This window comes from Entelurus aequoreus, linkage group LG26 (genome assembly GCF_033978785.1).
Source record: "Entelurus aequoreus isolate RoL-2023_Sb linkage group LG26, RoL_Eaeq_v1.1, whole genome shotgun sequence".
Classification (NCBI taxonomy): Eukaryota; Metazoa; Chordata; class Actinopteri; order Syngnathiformes; family Syngnathidae; genus Entelurus; species Entelurus aequoreus.
In genome coordinates this window covers 31,552,789-31,573,599 of record NC_084756.1, presented here as the reverse complement: position 1 = coordinate 31,573,599, position 20,811 = coordinate 31,552,789, and the positions used below count along the sequence as shown (strand labels likewise).

At 33.9% G+C, this 20,811-nt stretch overlaps 1 protein-coding gene across 2 annotated transcripts in view; it reads right to left on the bottom strand.

Moving 5' to 3' along the window:
- The window catches only part of cttnbp2nla (CTTNBP2 N-terminal like a), a 60,764-nt gene that overhangs the window by 4,932 nt on the left and 35,021 nt on the right, over positions 1 to 20,811 (bottom strand). Inside the window, exons 3-6 of one of the 2 annotated variants that reach the window (XM_062038262.1) lie at positions 10,789 to 11,025; positions 10,559 to 10,666; positions 1,670 to 1,915; positions 1,422 to 1,592 (exon numbers count right to left, since the gene is read on the bottom strand). In XM_062038262.1, the coding sequence (XP_061894246.1) occupies positions 1,422 to 1,592; positions 1,670 to 1,915; positions 10,559 to 10,666; positions 10,789 to 11,025 (762 nt within the window). The remainder of the gene's footprint in view (positions 1 to 1,421; positions 1,593 to 1,669; positions 1,916 to 10,558; positions 10,667 to 10,788; positions 11,026 to 20,811) is intronic. The other variant, XM_062038263.1, reaches the window with a different exon arrangement.

The window sequence follows — 20,811 nt, the reverse complement described above, 5'->3', positions numbered from 1 at the left end:
ATTATCTGTATCGTTTATTTTATTTTTTATTAAATCAACATAAAAAACACAAGATACACTTACAATTAGTGCACCAACCCAAAAAACCTCCCTCCCCCCATTTCTTTCTGTTATCAATATTCTGGTTCCTACATTATATATCAATATATATCAATACAGTCTGCAAGGGATACAGTCCGTAAGCACACATGATTGTGCGTGCTGCTGGTCCACTAATAGTACTAACCTTTAACAGTTAATTTTACTCATTTTCATTCATTACTAGTTTCTATGTAACTGTTTTTATATTGTTGTACTTTCTTTTTTATTCAAGAAAATGTCTTTAATTTATTTATCTTATTTTACTATTTTTTTTAAAAAGTACCTTATCTTCACCATACCTGGTTGTCCAAATTAGGCATAATAATGTGTTAATTCCACGACTGCATATTGATATCGGTATCGGTTGATATCGGTATCGGTAATTAAAGAGTTGGACAATATCGGAATATCGGATATCGGCAAAAAGCCATTATCGGACATCCCTATTTATTATGCATTTTCGGCCGGTGCGATTTATACTCCGGTGCGACTTATACTCCGAAAAATACGGTAGATCAGATATTTGCAGCCAATATTACCTACAGTCCTACAGCATCATGACAACTCTCAGCAGATGACTGAAGCTGCCCTCTATTTAAGCATAATTCGAGTATTTGAGTGGTCCACCACATTCTGTAATGGCTGCATTTACAAAGAAAAGGTGGCTAATTACCGTATTTTTCGGACTATAAGTCGCAGTTTTTTTCATAGTTTGGCCGGGGGTGCGACTTATACTCAGGAGCGACTTATGTGTAAAATTATTAACACATTACCGTAAAATATCAAATCATATTATTTATCTCATTCACGTAAGAGACTAGACGTATAAGATTTCATGGGATTTAGCGATTAGGAGTGACAGATTGTTTGGTAAACGTATAGCATGTTCTATATGTTATAGTTATTTGAATGACTCTTACCATAATATGTTACGTTAACATACCAGGCACATTCTCAGTTGGTTATTTATGCCTCATATAACGTACACTTATTCAGCCTGTTGTTCACTATTCTTTATTTATTTTAAATTGCCTTTCAAATGTCTATTCTTGGTGTTGGCTTTTATCAAATAAAATTCCCCCAAAAATGCGACTTATACTCCAGTGCGACTTATATATGTTTTTTTCCTTCTTTATTATTAGAGATGTCATAATATTTTTCTGATATTATCGGCCGATATATGCCTGACCTAATTTCACCGAACACCCGACGTCCTTCCAGACCCTCGGAAAATCTCGGAACAACTCGGCCGTTCTCGTCGTCGGTTAACCTTTGACACAGGCTTCCAAAACGGCTCGATTGTGTACAAGTGCTGACATTGCAAAGCTGGTTGTTAGCACCTGTCGTTGCAGCAGACGGCAGTTAGCCTCCTCCTTCTTGAGTCTGGAGCGTAGCTGCTCTCTCTCCGTGTCAAACTCGGCCAGCTGCTCCTCCACGCGGGCCTCCATCCTCAGAGCTCTCCTCTGCTCCTCCTCCAGCTCCTTCCTCAGGGCCTGACACGCCTCCCTCTCCTGCGTCAACACAGTCAAGCGTCAAGACGGCGTTCCCGTCGACAACAGGAAATAGGCGGGTTCAAAAACTGCCGCACTTTGTCGAGCTTGCGGCCCAGCTCGGCGACCCGGTGTCCCTCCTCCAGGGCTCTGTTGCTGGCCCACTTGCACTCTTTGGCCAAGGCGCACGACAGCTGCTTGTGCTGCGCTCGTTCCTCTTCCAGCTGATCGCTCATTCGCCGCTGCTCCTTTTCCAGGCGCCGCACCTGACCGCGCTCAAACTCCAGCTGCCGGGAAAAGAAGAGCGTCACGGCGTGGGGTTTTCTTACTCCCCCTGCAGTTCCCTGAAGGAAGCCAAAAGGCTGTTAATTAGCCACCTTTTCTTTGTAAATGCAGCCATTACAGAATGTGGTGGACCACTCAAATACTCCAATTATGCTTAAATAGAGGGCAGCTTCAGTCATCTGCTGAGAGTTGTCATGATGCTGTAGGACTGTAGGTAATATTGGCTGCAAATATCTGATCTACCGTATTTTTCGGAGTATAAATCGCACCGGCCGAAAATGCATAATAAATAGGGATGTCCGATAATGGCTTTTTGCCGATATCCGATATTCCGATATTGTCCAACTCTTTAATTACAGATACCGATATCAACCGATACCGATATCAATATGCAGTCGTGGAATTAACACATTATTATGCCTAATTTGGACAACCAGGTATGGTGAAGATAAGGTACTTTTTAAAAAAATTAGTAAAATAAGATAAATAAATTAAAGACATTTTCTTGAATAAAAAAGAAAGTACAACAATATAAAAACAGTTACATAGAAACTAGTAATGAATGAAAATGAGTAAAATTAACTGTTAAAGGTTAGTACTATTAGTGGACCAGCAGCACGCACAATCATGTGTGCTTACGGACTGTATCCCTTGCAGACTGTATTGATATATATTGATGCACTAATTGTAAGTGTATCTTGTTTTTTTATGTTGATTTAATTTAAAAAAAACAAACAAAAAAAACCAACGATACTGATAATAAAAAAACCGATACCGATAATTTCAGATATTACATTTTAACGCATATATCGGCCGATAATATCGGCAGGCCGATATTATCGGACATCTCTAATAATAAAGAAGGAAAAAAACATATATAAGTCGCACTGGAGTATAAGTCGCATTTTTTGGGGAATTTTATTTGATAAAAGCCAACACCAAGAATAGACATTTGAAAGGCAATTTAAAATAAATCAAGAATAGTGAACAACAGGCTGAATAAGTGTACGTTATATGAGGCATAAATAACCAACTGAGAACGTGCCTGGTATGTTAACGTAACATATTATGGTAAGAGTCATTCAAATAACTATAACATATAGAACATGCTATACGTTTACCAAACAATCTGTCACTCCTAATGGCTAAATCCCATAAAATCTTATACGTCTAGTCTCTTACGTGAATGAGCTAAATAATATTATTTGATATTTTACGGTAATGTGTTAATAATTTCACACATAAGTCGTTTCAGAGTATAAGTCGCACCCCCCCCCCGGCCAAACTATGGAAAAAACTGCTACTTATAGTCCGAAAAATACGGTAATTAGCCACCTTTTCTTTGTAAATGCAGCCATTACAGAATGTGGTGGACCACTCAAATACTCCAATTATGCTTAAATAGAGGGCAGCTTCAGTCATCTGCTGAGAGTTGTCATGATGCTGTAGGACTGTAGGTAATATTGGCTGCAAATATCTGATCTACCGTATTTTTCGGAGTATAAGTCGCACCGGAGTATAAATCGCACCGGCCGAAAATGCATAATAAATAGGGATGTCCGATAATGGCTTTTTGCCGATATCCGATATTCCGATATTGTCCAACTCTTTAATTACCGATACCGATATCAACCGATATATACAGTCGTGGAATTAACACATTATTATGCCTAATTTGGACAACCAGGTATGGTAAAGATAAGGTACTTTTTAAAAAAATTTGTAAAATAAGATAAATAAATTAAAGACATTTTCTCGAATAAAAAAGAAAGTACAACAATATAAAAACAGTTACATAGAAACTAGTAATGAATGAAAATGAGTAAAATTAACTGTTAAAGGTTAGTACTATTAGTGGACCAGCAGCACGCACAATCATGTGTGCTTACGGACTGTATCCCTTGCAGACTGTATTAATATATATTGATGCACTAATTGTAAGTGTATCTTGTGTTTTTTATGTTGATTTAATTAAAAAAAAAAAAAAAAAAAAAAAAAAAAAAAAAACCCGATACCGATAATAAAAAAACCGATACCGATAATTTCCGATATTACATTTTAACGCATATATCGGCCGATAATATCGGCAGGCCGATATTATCGGACATCTCTAATAATAAAGAAGGAAAAAAACATATATAAGTCGCACTGGAGTATAAGTCGCATTTTTTGGGGAATTTTATTTGATAAAAGCCAACACCAAGAATAGACATTTGAAAGGCAATTTAAAATAAATAAAGAATAGTGAACAACAGGCTGAATAAGTGTACGTTATATGAGGCATAAATAACCAACTGAGAACGTGCCTGGTATGTTAACGTAACATATTATGGTAAGAGTCATTCAAATAACTATAACATATAGAACATGCTATACGTTTACCAAACAATCTGTCACTCCTAATCGCTAAATCCCATAAAATCTTATACATCTAGTCTCTTACGTGAATGAGCTAAATAATATTATTTGATATTTTACGGTAATGTGTTAATAATTTCACACATAAGTCGCTCCAGAGTATAAGTCGCACCCCCCCGGCCAAACTATGGAAAAAACTGCTACTTATAGTCCGAAAAATACGGTAATTAGCCACCTTTTCTTTGTAAATGCAGCCATTACAGAATGTGGTGGACCACTCAAATACTCCAATTATGCTTAAATAGAGGGCAGCTTCAGTCATCTGCTGAGAGTTGTCATGATGCTGTAGGACTGTAGGTAATATTGGCTGCAAATATCTGATCTACCGTATTTTTCGGAGTATAAGTCGCACCGGAGTATAAATCGCACCGGCCGAAAATGCATAATAAATAGGGATGTCCGATAATGGCTTTTTGCCGATATCCGATATTCCGATATTGTCCAACTCTTTAATTACCGATACCGATATCAACCGATATATGCAGTCGTGGAATTAACACATTATTATGCCTAATTTGGACAACCAGGTATGGTGAAGATAAGGTACTTTTTTAAAAAAATTAGTAAAATAAGATAAATAAATTAAAAACATTTTCTTGAATAAAAAAGAAAGTACAACAATATAAAAACAGTTACATAGAAACTAGTAATGAATGAAAATTAGTCAAATTAACTGTTAAAGGTTAGTACTATTAGTGGACCAGCAGCACGCACAATCATGTGTGCTTACGGACTGTATCCCTTGCAGACTGTATTGATATATATTGATGCACTAATTGTAAGTGTATCTTGTGTTTTTTATGTTGATTTAATTAAAAAAAAAACACAAAAAAAACAACAACAAAAACGATACTGATAATAAAAAAAACGATACCGATAATTTCCGATATTACATTTTAACGCATATATCGGCCGATAATATCAGAAAAATATTATGACATCTCTAATAATAAAGAAGGAAAAAAACATGTATAAGTCGCACTGGAGTATAAGTCGCATTTTTTGGGGAATTTTATTTGATAAAAGCCAACACCAAGAATAGACATTTGAAAGGCAATTTAAAATAAATCAAGAATAGTGAACAACAGGCTGAATAAGTGTACGTTATATGAGGCATAAATAACCAACTGAGAACGTGCCTGGTATGTTAACGTAACATATTATGGTAAGAGTCATTCAAATAACTATAACATATAGAACATGCTATACGTTTACCAAACAATCTGTCACTCCTAATGGCTAAATCCCATGAAATCTTATACGTCTAGTCTCTTACGTGAATGAGCTAAATAATTTTATTTGATATTTTACGCTAATGTGTTAATCATTTCACACATAAGTCGCTCCAGAGTATAAGTCGCACCCTCCTGGCCAAACTATGAAAAAAACTGCTACTTATAGTCCGAAAAATACGGTAATTAGCCGCCTTTTCTTTGTAAATGCAGCCATTACAGACTGTGGTGGACCACTCAAATACTCCAATTATGCTTAAATAGAGGGCAGCTTCAGTCATCTGCTGAGAGTTGTCATGATGCTGTAGGACTGTAGGTAATATTGGCTGCAAATATCTGATCTACCGTATTTTTCGGAGTATAAGTCGCACCGGAGTATAAATCGCACCGGCCGAAAATGCATAATAAATAGGGATGTCCGATAATGGCTTTTTGCCGATATCCGATATTCCAATATTGTCCAACTCTTTAATTACTGATACCGATATCAACCGATACCGATATCAATATGCAGTCGTGGAATTAACACATTATTATGCCTAATTTGGACAACCAGGTATGGTGAAGATAAGGTACTTTTTAAAAAAATTTTGTAAAATAAGATAAATAAATTAAAAACCTTTTCTTGAATAAAAAAGAAAGTACTACAATATAAAAACAGTTACATAGAAACTAGTAATGAATGAAAATGAGTAAAATTAACTGTTAAAGGTTAGTACTATTAGTGGACCAGCAGCACGCACAATCATGTGTGCTTACGGACTGTATCCCTTGCAGACTGTATTAATATATATTGATGCACTAATTGTAAGTGTATCTTGTGTTTTTTATGTTGATTTAATTTAAAAAAAAAAAAAAAAAAAAAAAAAAAAAAACGATACTGATAATAAAAAAACCGATACCGATAATTTCCGATATTACATTTTAACGCATATATCGGCCGATAATATCAGAAAAATATTATGACATCTCTAATAATAAAGAAGGAAAAAAACATATATAAGTCGCACTGGAGTATAAGTCGCATTTTTTGGGGAATTTTATTTGATAAAAGCCAACACCAAGAATAGACATTTGAAAGGCAATTTAAAATAAATAAAGAATAGTGAACAACAGGCTGAATAAGTGTACGTTATATGAGGCATAAATAACCAACTGAGAACGTGCCTGGTATGTTAACGTAACATATTATGGTAAGAGTCATTCAAATAACTATAACATATAGAACATGCTATACGTTTACCAAACAATCTGTCACTCCTAATCGCTAAATCCCATGAAATCTTATACGTCTAGTCTCTTACGTGAATGAGCTAAATAATATTATTTTATATTTTACGCTAATGTGTTAATCATTTCACACATAAGTCGCTCCAGAGTATAAGTCGCACCCCCGGCCAAACTATGAAAAAAACTGCTACTTATAGTCCGAAAAATACGGTAATTAGCCACCTTTTCTTTGTAAATGCAGCCATTACAGAATGTGGTGGACCACTCAAATACTCCAATCATGCTTAAATAGAGGGCAGCTTCAGTCATCTGCTGAGAGTTGTCATGATGCTGTAGGACTGTAGGTAATATTGGCTGCAAATATCTGATCTACCGTATTTTTCGGAGTATAAGTCGCACCGGAGTATAAATCGCACCGGCCGAAAATGCATAATAAATAGGGATGTCCGATAATGGCTTTTTGCCGATATTCCGATATTGTCCAACTCTTTAATTACCGATACCGATATCAACCGATACCGATATCAACCGATACCGATATCAACCGATATATGCAGTCGTGGAATTAACACATTATTATGCCTAATTTGGACAACCAGGTTGGGTGAAGATAAGGTACTTTTTAAAAAAATTAGTAAAATAAGATAAATAAATTAAAGACATTTTCTTGAAAAAAAAGAAAGTACAACAATATAAAAACAGTTACATAGAAACTAGTAATGAATGAAAATGAGTCAAATTAACTGTTAAAGGTTAGTACTATTAGTGGACCAGCAGCACGCACAATCATGTGTGCTTACGGACTGTATCCCTTGCAGACTGTATTGATATATATTGATGCACTAATTGTAAGTGTATCTTGTGTTTTTTATGTTGATTTAATTTAAAAAAAAACAAAAAAACAAAACAAAACAAAAAACGATACTGATAATAAAAAAAACGATACCGATAATTTCCGATATTACATTTTAACGCATATATCGGCCGATAATATCAGAAAAATATTATGACATCTCTAATAATAAAGAAGGAAAAAAACATATATAAGTCGCACTGGAGTATAAGTCGCATTTTTTGGGGAATTTTATTTGATAAAAGCCAACACCAAGAATAGACATTTGAAAGGCAATTTTAAATAAATAAAGAATAGTGAACAACAGGCTGAATAAGTGTACGTTATATGAGGCATAAATAACCAACTGAGAAGGTGTCTGGTATGTTAACGTAACATATTATGGTACGAGTCATTCAAATAACTATAACATATAGAACATGCTATACGTTTACCAAACAATCTGTCACTCCTAATCGCTAAATCCCATGAAATCTTATACGTCTAGTCTCTTACGTGAATGAGCTAAATAATATTATTTGATATTTTACGGTAATGTGTTAAACATTTCACACATAAGTCGCTCCAGAGTATAAGTCGCACCCCCCCGGCCAAACTATGAAAAAAACTGCGACTTATAGTCCGAAAAATACGGTAATTAGAAATGCTATTTCTTATGTAGTCCATATTGAAGTGCCCTTTGCAAAACTGCCATTGATGATTTAGTTTAACGTTTCTTTGTTTCTGTAAAATGTTCTTGTAAAATAGGGAGTAATTGTTGTACAATGACAACTTTTTTCACACAACATGACTAACAATATTTTTTCACAATACTTAAATCATGTAAAATTGCATTCGTCTTCCTGTAAATCTGAAACTTGTCTCAAAATATTCCTACAGTGCATAATTATTGTACAATGACAACTTTTTTCTCCTAATATTACTAACTTTTTTCTATATAAAAACAAGATTTTCATAATATATTTTGTTCTTAATCTTGTCAAATTACATAATTTTTGTCTTGTAGAATAAAATAAAATAAAAATCTCAGATTATTCCTAAAAACTGTTATATAAAAAGTTATTCTCACGATATTGCAACTTTTTTGCTAAAAAACCCCAATTATGACTTGTTTTCAAAATATATTTGACTTTAGTCATGTAAAATGACATACTTTTTCTTTAAAATTTAAAACTGTTTACTCAAAATATTTGTATCCAATTCTTTCTCACAATATTGTATTTTTCCAAAAAAATATATTTTTTCACAACATATTTGTGAAAAATTGCATATTTTTTCTTGTAAAATGCAAACTTTTTTCTCAAAATATTATGACATATTTCTTATACAATGACAACTTTTTAAAAAAAAATATTGCTCACTTCTTTTTTTCCTAAAAAACAATTATGAACTTTTTCAAAAATAAATTTGACTTTAATCATGTAAAATGGCATACGATTTTCATTACAAAAAATTTAAAAATCTTTAAATATTTCTACACAGTACTTGTAAAATAAATCTCACAATATTGTATTTTTCTAAAAAAATATATTTTTTCACAATATATTTAACTTTAATGCTGTAAAATATAAACTTTTTTTCTCAAAATATTATGACATAATTCTTGTACGCGGACAACTTTTTTCACAATATTACTCACTTCTTTTGTTCCTAAAAAACAATGACTATTTTCACAAATATATTTGACTTTAATCATGTAAAATGGCATACCATTTTCATTAAAAAAATATAACATTTTCTTAAAATATTTTTTTCTTAAAATATTTCTACACAATTCTTGTAAAATAAATCTAACAATATTGTATTTTTCTAAAAAAAAAAATACTATTTCACAATACATTTAACTGTAATGCTGTAAAATGGCATATTTTTCTTGTAAAATGTTAACTTTTGTTCGCAAAATATCATGACATAATTCTTGCACAATGTCAACTTTTTTCCCACAATATTACTCACTTTTTTCTAAAAATAAATAAATATTTTTTTGGTAATATTGTGACTATAATCTTGTAAAATTACATATTTGGTTTTTGTAAACAAAAAAAATTCTCAGAATATGCCTAAAAAATATTTTATGAAAACTTTTTGACAATATTGCAACTTTTTTCTAAAATACAATGACTTTTTTTTCGAAAATATATTTGACTTTAACTATGCAAAATGACATACTATTTTCATACATTTTTTTCTTAAAATATTTATTCACATTTCTAGTAAAATATATTTTTCACAAAATACTATTTTTGTAAAAAAAAAAAAGAAAAAGAAAAAGCTTTTTCACAATATATATAACTTTAATGCTGTAAAATGGGAATTTTTTTCTTGTAAAATTCTAACTTTTTATCCTCAAAATATTATGACATAATTCCTGTACAATGACAACTTTTCTCAGAATATTTCTCACTTAAAAAAAAAAAAAAAAATTTAAAATGACTTTAATCTTGTAAAATTACATACTTTTGTTTTGTAAAGTAAAAAAACATTCTCAAAATGTTTTTTTTAGTTTAGAGTTTAAACATTTTTGTATGAAAACTCAAAATATTACAACTTTTTTATAAAAAATGTGTCTTCTGTAGCGACACCAGAACAAACTGTGCTAAGGTGACAATTGAGATGGATATAGAGGCAGAGTTGAGAATAAATGGCTCATAGTCTGTGTGGAGCAATTGCCTCATTTAAAGTTGAAGTTAAAGTACCAATGATTGTCACACACACACTAGGTGTGGCGAAATGATTCTCTGCATTTGACCCATCGCCCTTGATCACCCCCTGGGAGGTGAGGGGAGCAGTGAGCAGCAGCGGTGGCCGCGCCCGGGAATCATTTTTGGCGATTTAACCCCAAATTCCAACCTTTGATGCTGAGTGTCAATTGACATAACAATGATGATAAACAAGGGTGGTTCACGCCTGAGTTAATCTAGCCATTTGGCTGCCCTTTGGGAGTTCCAGTGTTAAGAAGAACATCTCACCTGCTGCTGCAAGCGCTCCCGTTCCTTCTCCAGGATGTAGGTGACGTCGTCGCCCTCGGCCGTGTCCTCGGCGTGCTTCCTCTTTTCCTCCTCCAGGTCCGCAATGACCTCGAGGAAGGAAAGACGGCGATGAACATTCAGAGAAGAGTCTAACCTTTGACCTCTGCTGTCTCATGTCAGGCATAAGAATAGCGTTTTTGCCTCAATCCAGCTCGTGGAAAATGTCCTACCATCCTGTGCCGGCTCTCGGCCGCAGCCAGCTGAGTCAGCATCTTCTCCTGCATCCTCCTGCAGTGGCTCACCACCAGCTTGAGCACCACCAGGGGGTTGGAGGTGGCCGGGGTGCAGCCTTGGTCCTTGCCCTCTTGGGACCCCACCGTCTCGCCGTCTCTCTGCAGGGCCAGGAAGGGGTCGCTGAGGTCGTACCTGCCGTAGCGCTCCTGGATGAAGAGGTCTTTCCGCTGAGCCTGATGGCGACAAAGACAATGATGAGGAACGATGTCAAAGCGCGGGTAAAAGTTTGAAAAGATGGAAGTGACAGGTGGCGAGTCCACGTGTCTTTGGAGCTGCCAGGTGCGCTGAACACGTGACAAGGAAGGCGAAGAAGCGTTGTTTGGCTTCAGCAGAACTTGGCATGAAAAGGAAAAGCAATGGTCTTATTTACCAGGAGAGGATCAAGAGATTAGAAAGAAGGCCATCCGGTCTTCAGCTCCCTCATGACCAAGATAACAAGATGAATTCATAAATATATCAAATACTGTAAGTGTTATTCTCTTTCCAATTATTTTGGTATTAATATTAAATTAAATCACAGGTTATTACTCACTTGCATAATTTAGATTAAAAGAGCCCAATATTTGGATATAAATGCAATTCTATTATTTAATTTTTTTAATTATTTACTTCAAAAAGTGAATACATTTAACTTTAATGCTGTAAAATGGCATATTTTTCTTGTAAAATTTTAACTTTTGTTCGCAAAATATTATGACATAATTCTTGTACAATGACAAATTTTTTCTGACAATCTTTCTAAAAAAAATACAATTATTTGATAATATTGTGACTTTAATCTTAAAATAATTATATTATAATTATTGTATAATTTTGTTTTGAGAACTAAAAAACAATTCTCAGAATATTCCTAAAAACTATTGTATGAAAACCTTTTCTCACAATATTGCAACTTTTTTTCTAACAAACAATTGTGACTTTTTTTGAAAAATATATTTGACTTAAACCATATCATTTTTTAAACCAGAACATTTATTAAAAAATACAACTTTTTCTTAAAATATTTTTTTCTTAAACTATTTCTACACAATTTTTGTGAAATAGCTTTCTCATAATATTGTATTTTTCCTAAAAAAAAAACGTTTTCACAATACATTTACCTTTAATGCTGTAAAATGGCATATTTGTAAAATTTTCACTTTTGTTCGCAGAATATTATGACATAATTCTTGTACAATGACACATTTTTTCTCACAATATTACTCTTTATTCTAAAAAAATAAAAAATATATATTTATTTGTTAATATTGTGACATTAATCTTGTAAAATTACATATTTTGTTTTGAAAACTAAAAAAATTCTCAGAATATTCCCAAAAATTCTTGTATGGAAATCTTTTCTCACAATATTGCAACTTTTTTTCTAACAAACAATAATTTTTTTCCTAAAATATATTTGACTTAAACCATGGAAAATGGCAGAACATTTTAATTCTTTTTTCTTAAAATATTTTTTTCTTAAACTATTTCTACACAATTCTTGTGAAATAACTTTCTTACAGAATTGTATTTTTCCAAAAAAAAAAAAGAAAAACTTTACCTTTATTGCTGTAAAATGTCATATTCGTAAAATGTTCACTCTTGTTCGCAAAATATTATGACATAATTCTTGTACAATGACAAAAAAATTCTCACAATATTACTCTTTTTAAAAAAAAATAAAATAAAAAAAGATTGATTTGATAATATTGTGACTTAAATCTTGTAAATTTACATATTTTGTTTTGTAAATAAAAACAAATCTCAGAATATGCCTACAATATTATATGAAAACGTTTTCTCAAAATATTGAAACTTTTTTTCTAAAAACAAAATTTGGACTTTTTTTCAAAAATATATTTGACTTTAACCATGCAAAATGGCATACTATTTTCATAATATTTTTTTTTACTTTTTCCTTTAAAAAAGGGCCAAATATTTGGACATAAATGCAATTCTATTATCAGGATATTTTTTAAAATTATTTACTTCAAAAAGTAAATACATTTAACTTTAATGCTGTAAAATGGCATATTTTTCTTGTAAAATGTAAACTTTTGTTCGCAAAATATTATGACATAATTCTTGTACAATGACAACTTTTTTCTTAAAAAATTACATAATTTAGTTTTGGAAACAAAACAATTTCTCAGAATATTCCTAAAAATTCTTGTATGAAAACCTTTTCTCACAATATTGCAACTTTTTTTCTAACTCAAAGTCAAGGCGCGGGGGCCAGATCGGGGCCACCACATCATTTTAGTTTGCCCTCAAAAGCCCGGAAATAATATTTGTCAATAAAGTACTTTTCTTTTCTTACTAAATGTATTCATTTTTTTCCATTTTGACAGAAAAAAAAGCATAAACTCAATGAAATTCCATATGCTTTAAACTTAAATATTATCTAATAATGGAACAAATATTATCAGACATTCAAACCATTTTTGTTGTTGAAATATAAATAAATATTTTTTATCCATCCATTTAAGTTATCCTTTATGTTATACACAGGATAAATTACAATAGATCAGTGGTTTTCAAACTTTTTTCACTAAGTACCAACTCAGAAAAAACTTGGCTTTCCAAGTACCACCATAATGAGTAACATTAAAACACAGTAGCGTAGTAGGCCTAAGCATTCATTAAAACAAGGCAGAGGTTGTATTTAAGAAGCATATTTATTATGTTTAGCCACTGTAACATTATACACAGTTTGAACAATAACACTGTGTTTGAATATTTAATGAAGTGATTCTTTGGCGTGCCACTAGATGGAGCCCATGTAGCACAATTAGAGAATCACTGCAACAGATTTTACGGTAAAACTGTGAAATTTACTGTGGTTTTTACAGCATTTTTTATAGCTTTTTACATTTTTACACTGTCGTACTGCAAATATATATATTTCTAATTTATTCACATATTTAATACTTGTTCACTCACTTATTGTATATTAATTTATTTATTCACCATTCTGTTACAAACAAATGGGATAAAACTGCTATGATACGAAAAGGGGTAGGATTAAATAAGCTCTGCTTCTTCCTACTCCTTTTCGGACTTGCTGTGATGAAACAACTGGAAATATGTGATGTTTTAAATTGCAATTGTATTGTATGCATGTTCGAAATAAACTGTAACTGACTGGAAAAAGCCTCGCAACTCTCCTCTTTCATACAGCGTCTGACTTCCACTGAGACTTGCAGTTTATAAAGTGTGACATTGAAACAAAGTAGATGAGTCATTTATAAGATGAGTCCTTGCAAACGCGGCCCACACGTCCTCTTCGCCTTCCCGTCAGTTTGCTTATGCGACACTTTAGCAAAGCACTAGGATCAGAGTTTCCATTCCGGGTACTTAAGTTGCACGAGCACACAGTCATTCCAGTGTTCGTTAGAAAATAAAAAAAAAACACTTAGGGCCTGATTTACTAGGATCCAAAAACCAGGCAAGTGCAAATAATAATAGCGTGTACTAGGAGTGGGCGTGTTGCGTGTGATTCACTAAGACTGCGTGTGCTATTGAAAAGTGGTGCAGACCGCCTTATGTGAACATTATTATCATTGAAAATGTAATGTAAAATTCTATAACATGCATGCAAAGAACTCAGAAAACGTGGACAACTCTATCCTGTAGCCACGCCCCCTCGGAAATGTTAAAAATATACAGTACCTTCTCACTGGCTACTAATAAATACTATATGACTACAACTGGATCGGAACTAACAGTGTTCGGATTGTAATAATCAAAATATGATTAATAGCCGATAATGGCTTTTTTTTGCCAATATCCGATATTTCGATATTGTCCAACTCTCAATTGTCCAACTATCAACCGATACCGATATATACAGTCGTGGAATTAACACATTATTATGCCTAATTTGGACAACCAGGTATGGTGAAGATAAGGTCCTTTTTTTTTTAAATTAATAAAATAAGGTAAATAAATTAAAATAATTTTCTTGAATAAAAAAGAAAGTAAAACAATATAAAAACAGTTACATAGAAACGAGTAATTAATGAAAATGAGTAAAATTAACTATTAAAGGTTAGTACTATTAGTGGACCAGCAGCACGCACAATCATGTGTGCTTACGGACTGTATCCCTTGCAGACTGTATTGATATATATTGATATATAATGTAGGAACCAGAATATTAATAACAGAAATAAACAACCCTTTTGTGTGAATGAGTGTGAATGAGTGAATGGGGGAGGGAGGTTTTTTGGGTTGGTGCACTAATTGTAAGTGTATATTGTGTTTTTTTATGTTGATTTAATTAAAAAAAACAAAAAAAAAAACGATACTGATAATTTAAAAAAACGATACCGATAATTTCCGATATTACATTTTAAAGCATATATCGGCCGATAATATCGGCCGGCCGATATTATTGGACATCTCTAATAGCAACGCCGAAAGCCGTGAACGTTGTGGCTCTGAGAGCGAACGGAGGCGACATCAGATAAGCTAGCTGGATGATGCTAACTATGCTAACTCGGCGCCCCTGATTATCCTGCAACTTAGTGAGGCGTTTAGGAAAGAAGAACAGCGAGTACCTGGGGCTTAGGCGAGCGTTCAACAAATTTAGTTTAGATCCTAATTTTTTTTATTAAAAAAAAAACGCAAAAGTGATATTTTTAAGCAAAAATGTATGTTTAAAAACGCGGATTTGACATTCCTGTTTCTGACACTTTCTTTAATTTTCAAATTCTGTGCGTGAGCGAGGCTGTGGATCGCTTCACAAGCGCATCCGCGCGTCTGGAAATTGGAATGACTCAAACGCAAGAAAATGCGCAATGAAAGACGTCTTTTCATGTAGGAAGTATATTATAATAATATATGTCTGAAAAAACAAACAACATAAAAAAAACTAGCAGACACCAAACAGCATCAATTGAATTAATTCTAATAAGCCCCATAAATCATCCAGCAGCAATACAATTAGAAAAGGAAATTGCTGAAAAGAGGATATGTCTAATATTTTTAATTTCTGACCGTCCACCAAAACGTTAACACACACGTAGGACAGAGGATTCTTTGATTTTTCAAGCAGCGATCCTGCAGCCGTGTGCGGAACTGTCAGCTTGCACGTCTGTCTAAATAAAACGCGAAATAGTGCTCGCAAAACGGCAATGAGTGTCGATAAATCACATTGCGCGTGCTAAATGACTATGTTTGCATTTTCTCCTCCCAGTATTGTGGGAGTTTTGATGATAAGCATATACCGTATTTATCGCACTATAAGTCACAGTTTTTTTCATAGTTTGGCCGGGGGTGCGACTTATACTCAGGAGCGACTTATGTGTGAAATTATTAACACATTACCGTAAAATATCAAATGATATTATTTAGCTCATTCACGTAAGAGACTAGACGTATAAGATTTCATGGGATTTAGCGATTAGGAGTGACAGATTGTTTGGTAAACGTATAGCATGTTCTATATGTTATAGTTATTTGAATGACTCTTACCATAATATGTTACGTTAACATACCAGGCACGTTCTCAGTTGGTTATTTATGCCTCATATAACGTACACTTATTCAGCCTGTTGTTCACTATTCTTTATTTATTTTAAATTGCCTTTCAAATGTCTATTCTTGGTGTTGGCTTTTATCAAATACATTTCCCCAAAAAATGCGACTTATACTCCAGTGCGACTTATATATGTTTTTTTCCTTCTTTATTATGCATTTTCAGCCGGTGCGACTTACACTCCGAAAAATACGGTATTTTGCAAAATGGAAGACATGCACCTGGGGATAGGTTGATTGGCAACACTACATTGGCCCTAGTGTGTGAATGTGAGTGTGAATGTTGTCTGTCTATTTGTGTTGGCCCTGCGATGAGGTGGCGACTTGTCCAGGGTGTACCCCGCCATATAAAACATATACAATTTTGGTGTTGTTTACTTGAGTCATATTGCAGTCTATGTGTGACTGCCATCATATTGCAGTCTACATGTATCTCTTATGTGTGACTGCCATCTACTGGTCACACTAATCGTTTCACAATGTACCATCGAGGTCGGTAAGCGCGACCAAAATTATTCCGTACATTAGGCGCACCGGGTTATAAGGCGCACTGTCGAGTTTTGAGGAAATGAAAGGATTTTAAGTCCGCCTTATAGTCCGAAAAATACGGTAAATAAAATAAAAATATTGTCTTATTCTCTTTTTCCTGTTTTGCAACATGTTATCACATTATTATTCTGATTGCAAATACACTCTCAATTAACTACTCAGCAAATATTGTATTCAACAATCAAGCACTGATGTGTTGAAAAAAACAAAGTGTCCTGCCTCAAGATAATCCAAAAGTAAATGTGTAGCATTTAACTTAAATGTGCAAGTAAAGGGCACATGGAATACAATGTTATAAAGCAAATATCACAAACAACAACAAACCTCGTCTAATCTAAAGTAAAGTTGAAATTGGCTTGCTTTTTTATCTGTAAGTCTCATCAGAAAGCCCAACGCCAGCCTTTTTATTAGCAAATTTGCTGATGAGGTCCAATTGTCGGTTTAGCTGACTTGCAATTCTAAGTCGAGCGAGTCTATTTTAGCTTCTCTTGTTAAGGATTTAAGATCGTTCAAGTAGTTTCAGTTTGCGAAACGTCGTTCTCCACCTGCAACAGTCACAGATAAGCTTAAAATATAAAAAAGTCTGTGTAAAACTGTCCCAAATTCTTAATAGTCATTTTACTTCGTTGTTGTCAGCTATTATAGTCTTTTATGTCAGTCAGTGTTTTTCAACCACTGTGCCGATACAATCTGGTGTGCCGTGGAAGAATATGTAATTTCCCCTATTTGGGTTAAAAATATTTTTTGCAAACCAGTAATAATAATCTGCAAATGTGCCGTTGTTGTCTAGAGCTCGGCAGAGTAACCATGTTCTACTCTTCCATATCAGCAGGTGGCAGCAAGTAGCTAATTGCTTTGTAGATGTCGGGAACATGGTTTGTCGTGATCACAATATGCAGACGACAGTGTGCAGGTAAAAAGGTATCTAATGCTTAAACCAAAAATAAACAAAAGGCGAGTGCCGCTAAGAAAAGGCATTGAAGCTTAGGGATGGCTATGCAAAATGAACCTAAAACTGAACAAAAACAGAATGCTGGACGACAACAAAGACTTACAGCTTGTACATCCGTACATGACATGACAATCAACAATGTCCCCACAAAGAAGGATAGCAACAACTTAAATAGTCTTGATTGCTAAAACAAAGCAGGTGCGGGGAATAGCGCTCAAAGGAAGACATGAAACCGCAACAGGAAAATACCAACAAAACAGGAAAAGCCACCAAAATAGGAGCGCAAGACAAGAACTAAAACACTACACACAGGAAAAGAGCAAAAAACTCCAAATAAGTCGGGGCGTGATGTGACAGGTCGTGACAGTACACCTACTTTGAGACAAGAGCTATAGTGATGTATGGTTGGTTATGGTTTAAAGTCATATCCAAAAACTTTTTATTGTCAATATCGACGACTGAGTTTCATTTTTTAATGTTTTCTGCTGGTGGTGAGCCTCAGGTATTTTCAATTAAAAAAATGTGCCTTGTAGAAAAACACTGTTTTATGTTATATTACTATGAAAACAAACAACAATAACACAACTTTAAATATTCAATTTATTTGTATTTAGGCTATTCAAACATCTCAATAAAAACACATTGAACACGTCATGATAATGTAACTAACCTTCACCCGGTTATTGAATAATTATTAATTACTGAGTAGAACTTGAATGCATCATAATACGATTCAACGCAGCCTATGAATGGGTGCGTAGTGGAGCACTGTCTGACAGTAAAGTGTGCCAAACACATTTACACCGTTGCTTTACAATAAACTGGTGACTTCTCCAGAGTGTAGCGCGGCTAGATGACAGCTAACGTGGGCCGGACTGGTAAAATCACGGCACGATAACTTAAAAATAAAGAAAACTTCAGATTGTTTTCTTTGTTTAAAATGAGAACAAGCACATTCTGAAAATGTGCAAATCATAATGTTGTTGGTTTTTTTTTACACTTACATGTTGCGGTTAATAGTATTCTATCTTAATTTTATTTAATTTTTATTTTTAAATTAATTTATTAATCAATCCAACAAAACAATACACAACAGTACCATAATAATTCAATCCTATTCCAAAACCAAACCCGACCGAGTAACATTCAGAATAGCAATAAACAGAGCAATTGAGGACACACAAACATGACACGGAACAATCTAAAAGTAGTGAGACAAAAATGAATATTATCAACAACAGTATCAATATTAGTAATCATTTCAACATAGCAGTGATTAAAAATCAGTCATTGATATTGTCATTACAAATATTAATTAAAAAAAAATTAAAAATGAACAATAGTGTCACAGTGGCTTACACTTGCATCACATCTCATAAACATTGTGTCCAATATTTTCCACAAAGATATAATAAGTCATATTTTTGATCATTTAATAGTTAAAACAAATTTAAATAATGGATCCCATATTCCAATATATGACTCATTATTATCTAAACTAAATGCAGTTTTTTCTACTGATATCATCTCCATAGCTTGTGTGTACCAGTCAGTATGAGTTGGACTATCAACATCTATCCATTTTTTAAATATTACCCTTTTTGTTATTATGCATATTGAAAGAAATGCATTTTTACTCTTTGATGACACGTTACTAAATTGATGGAGATTCTATCTTTATTTGTCGATATTTATATTTTCTGAATAAATGATGTGATAATGTTCATTATTGGTGTTAATTTTCAATCTATCAAGATAAAAAAATATATAAAAATCAAATTACAGGATGTTATCGATGTAGTTTGCTCATTTTACTCGACTGGTACACTAACATCATGTGGTTTATTTTATTTTTTTACATATGTAGCATCATCTACAAAGATACAAAGAATTGCTATTGCGACATCTAGTGGACACATTTAGAACAGCAGTTTCTTTCATTCAAAAATTTTGGCTCATTTTTATATTTAGCAAACTCATTCAGCGGGCCGGATAAAACCTGATTCGGCCCTCGGGCCTTATGTTTGACACCCCTGCATTAAATGAATGAACAAGTAGGCTAATTGTTTCAAACCTCGGTAGTTTTGCTCACTCATCAATTTTTTTATTTGATGTCTGCTCTGGAACGAACAATTTTTTGAGAAGGGGGTTACTGAAATGATTAAAATTAGAATAATGCATGACTTGTGGCTTCGTTTTAATTCGGATTCATTTGTATGAATATATATTATTCAGTGTATGCATAATCATTTTGTCACAGAGGCTACTGGGGGCTAAGTGTGGATCCTAGCAGGCTGTGAGCCCTTAGAATCGTCATCACCTATACGACTGTTTTAGTCTTCCAGGCCTTTGTGGCTTGGCGACGAGCTGCAGATAAGACGAATACTTGTTTGCGTCTTTGTTCATCTTTCAATCCTGCAAAGATGCCGAGGATTCCAGAAAACAACATGAAAGGCTGCACAAAGCCTCGAGGGCTTATTCATGACATCATATCAACTTTTAACATTCCAGTTGTAATACGCATGCTTTTACGTGATGAAAAGGCATCTTGCTTGCCTCCCAGTACAATGTGTGCATTCAGCAGTGAACATGTTGGATATTTTCATTCCAAACTGTCCAATAGAGTCCCAGAAATTGACGTCATGCATGCGGGTATACCATGCATTTTCTACCGCGTGTCCCTTTTCGGGGTCGCTGGAGCCTATCCCAGCTGCACTCCAGGCACACCCTGGACAAGTCGCCATCTCATCACATGGTTGACACAGATGAACCGACAACATTTACACACCGGGGCCAATTCATTGTTGCCAATCAGCCTATCTCCTATCCAGGAAACCGCAAAAAGCCGCTGCCTGACCAGGGCTCAGGAAATCTGTAGAGACTCCTCCCACCCCCACCAAGGACTGTTTTCACTGCTGGACTCTAGAAAGAGGTTCCG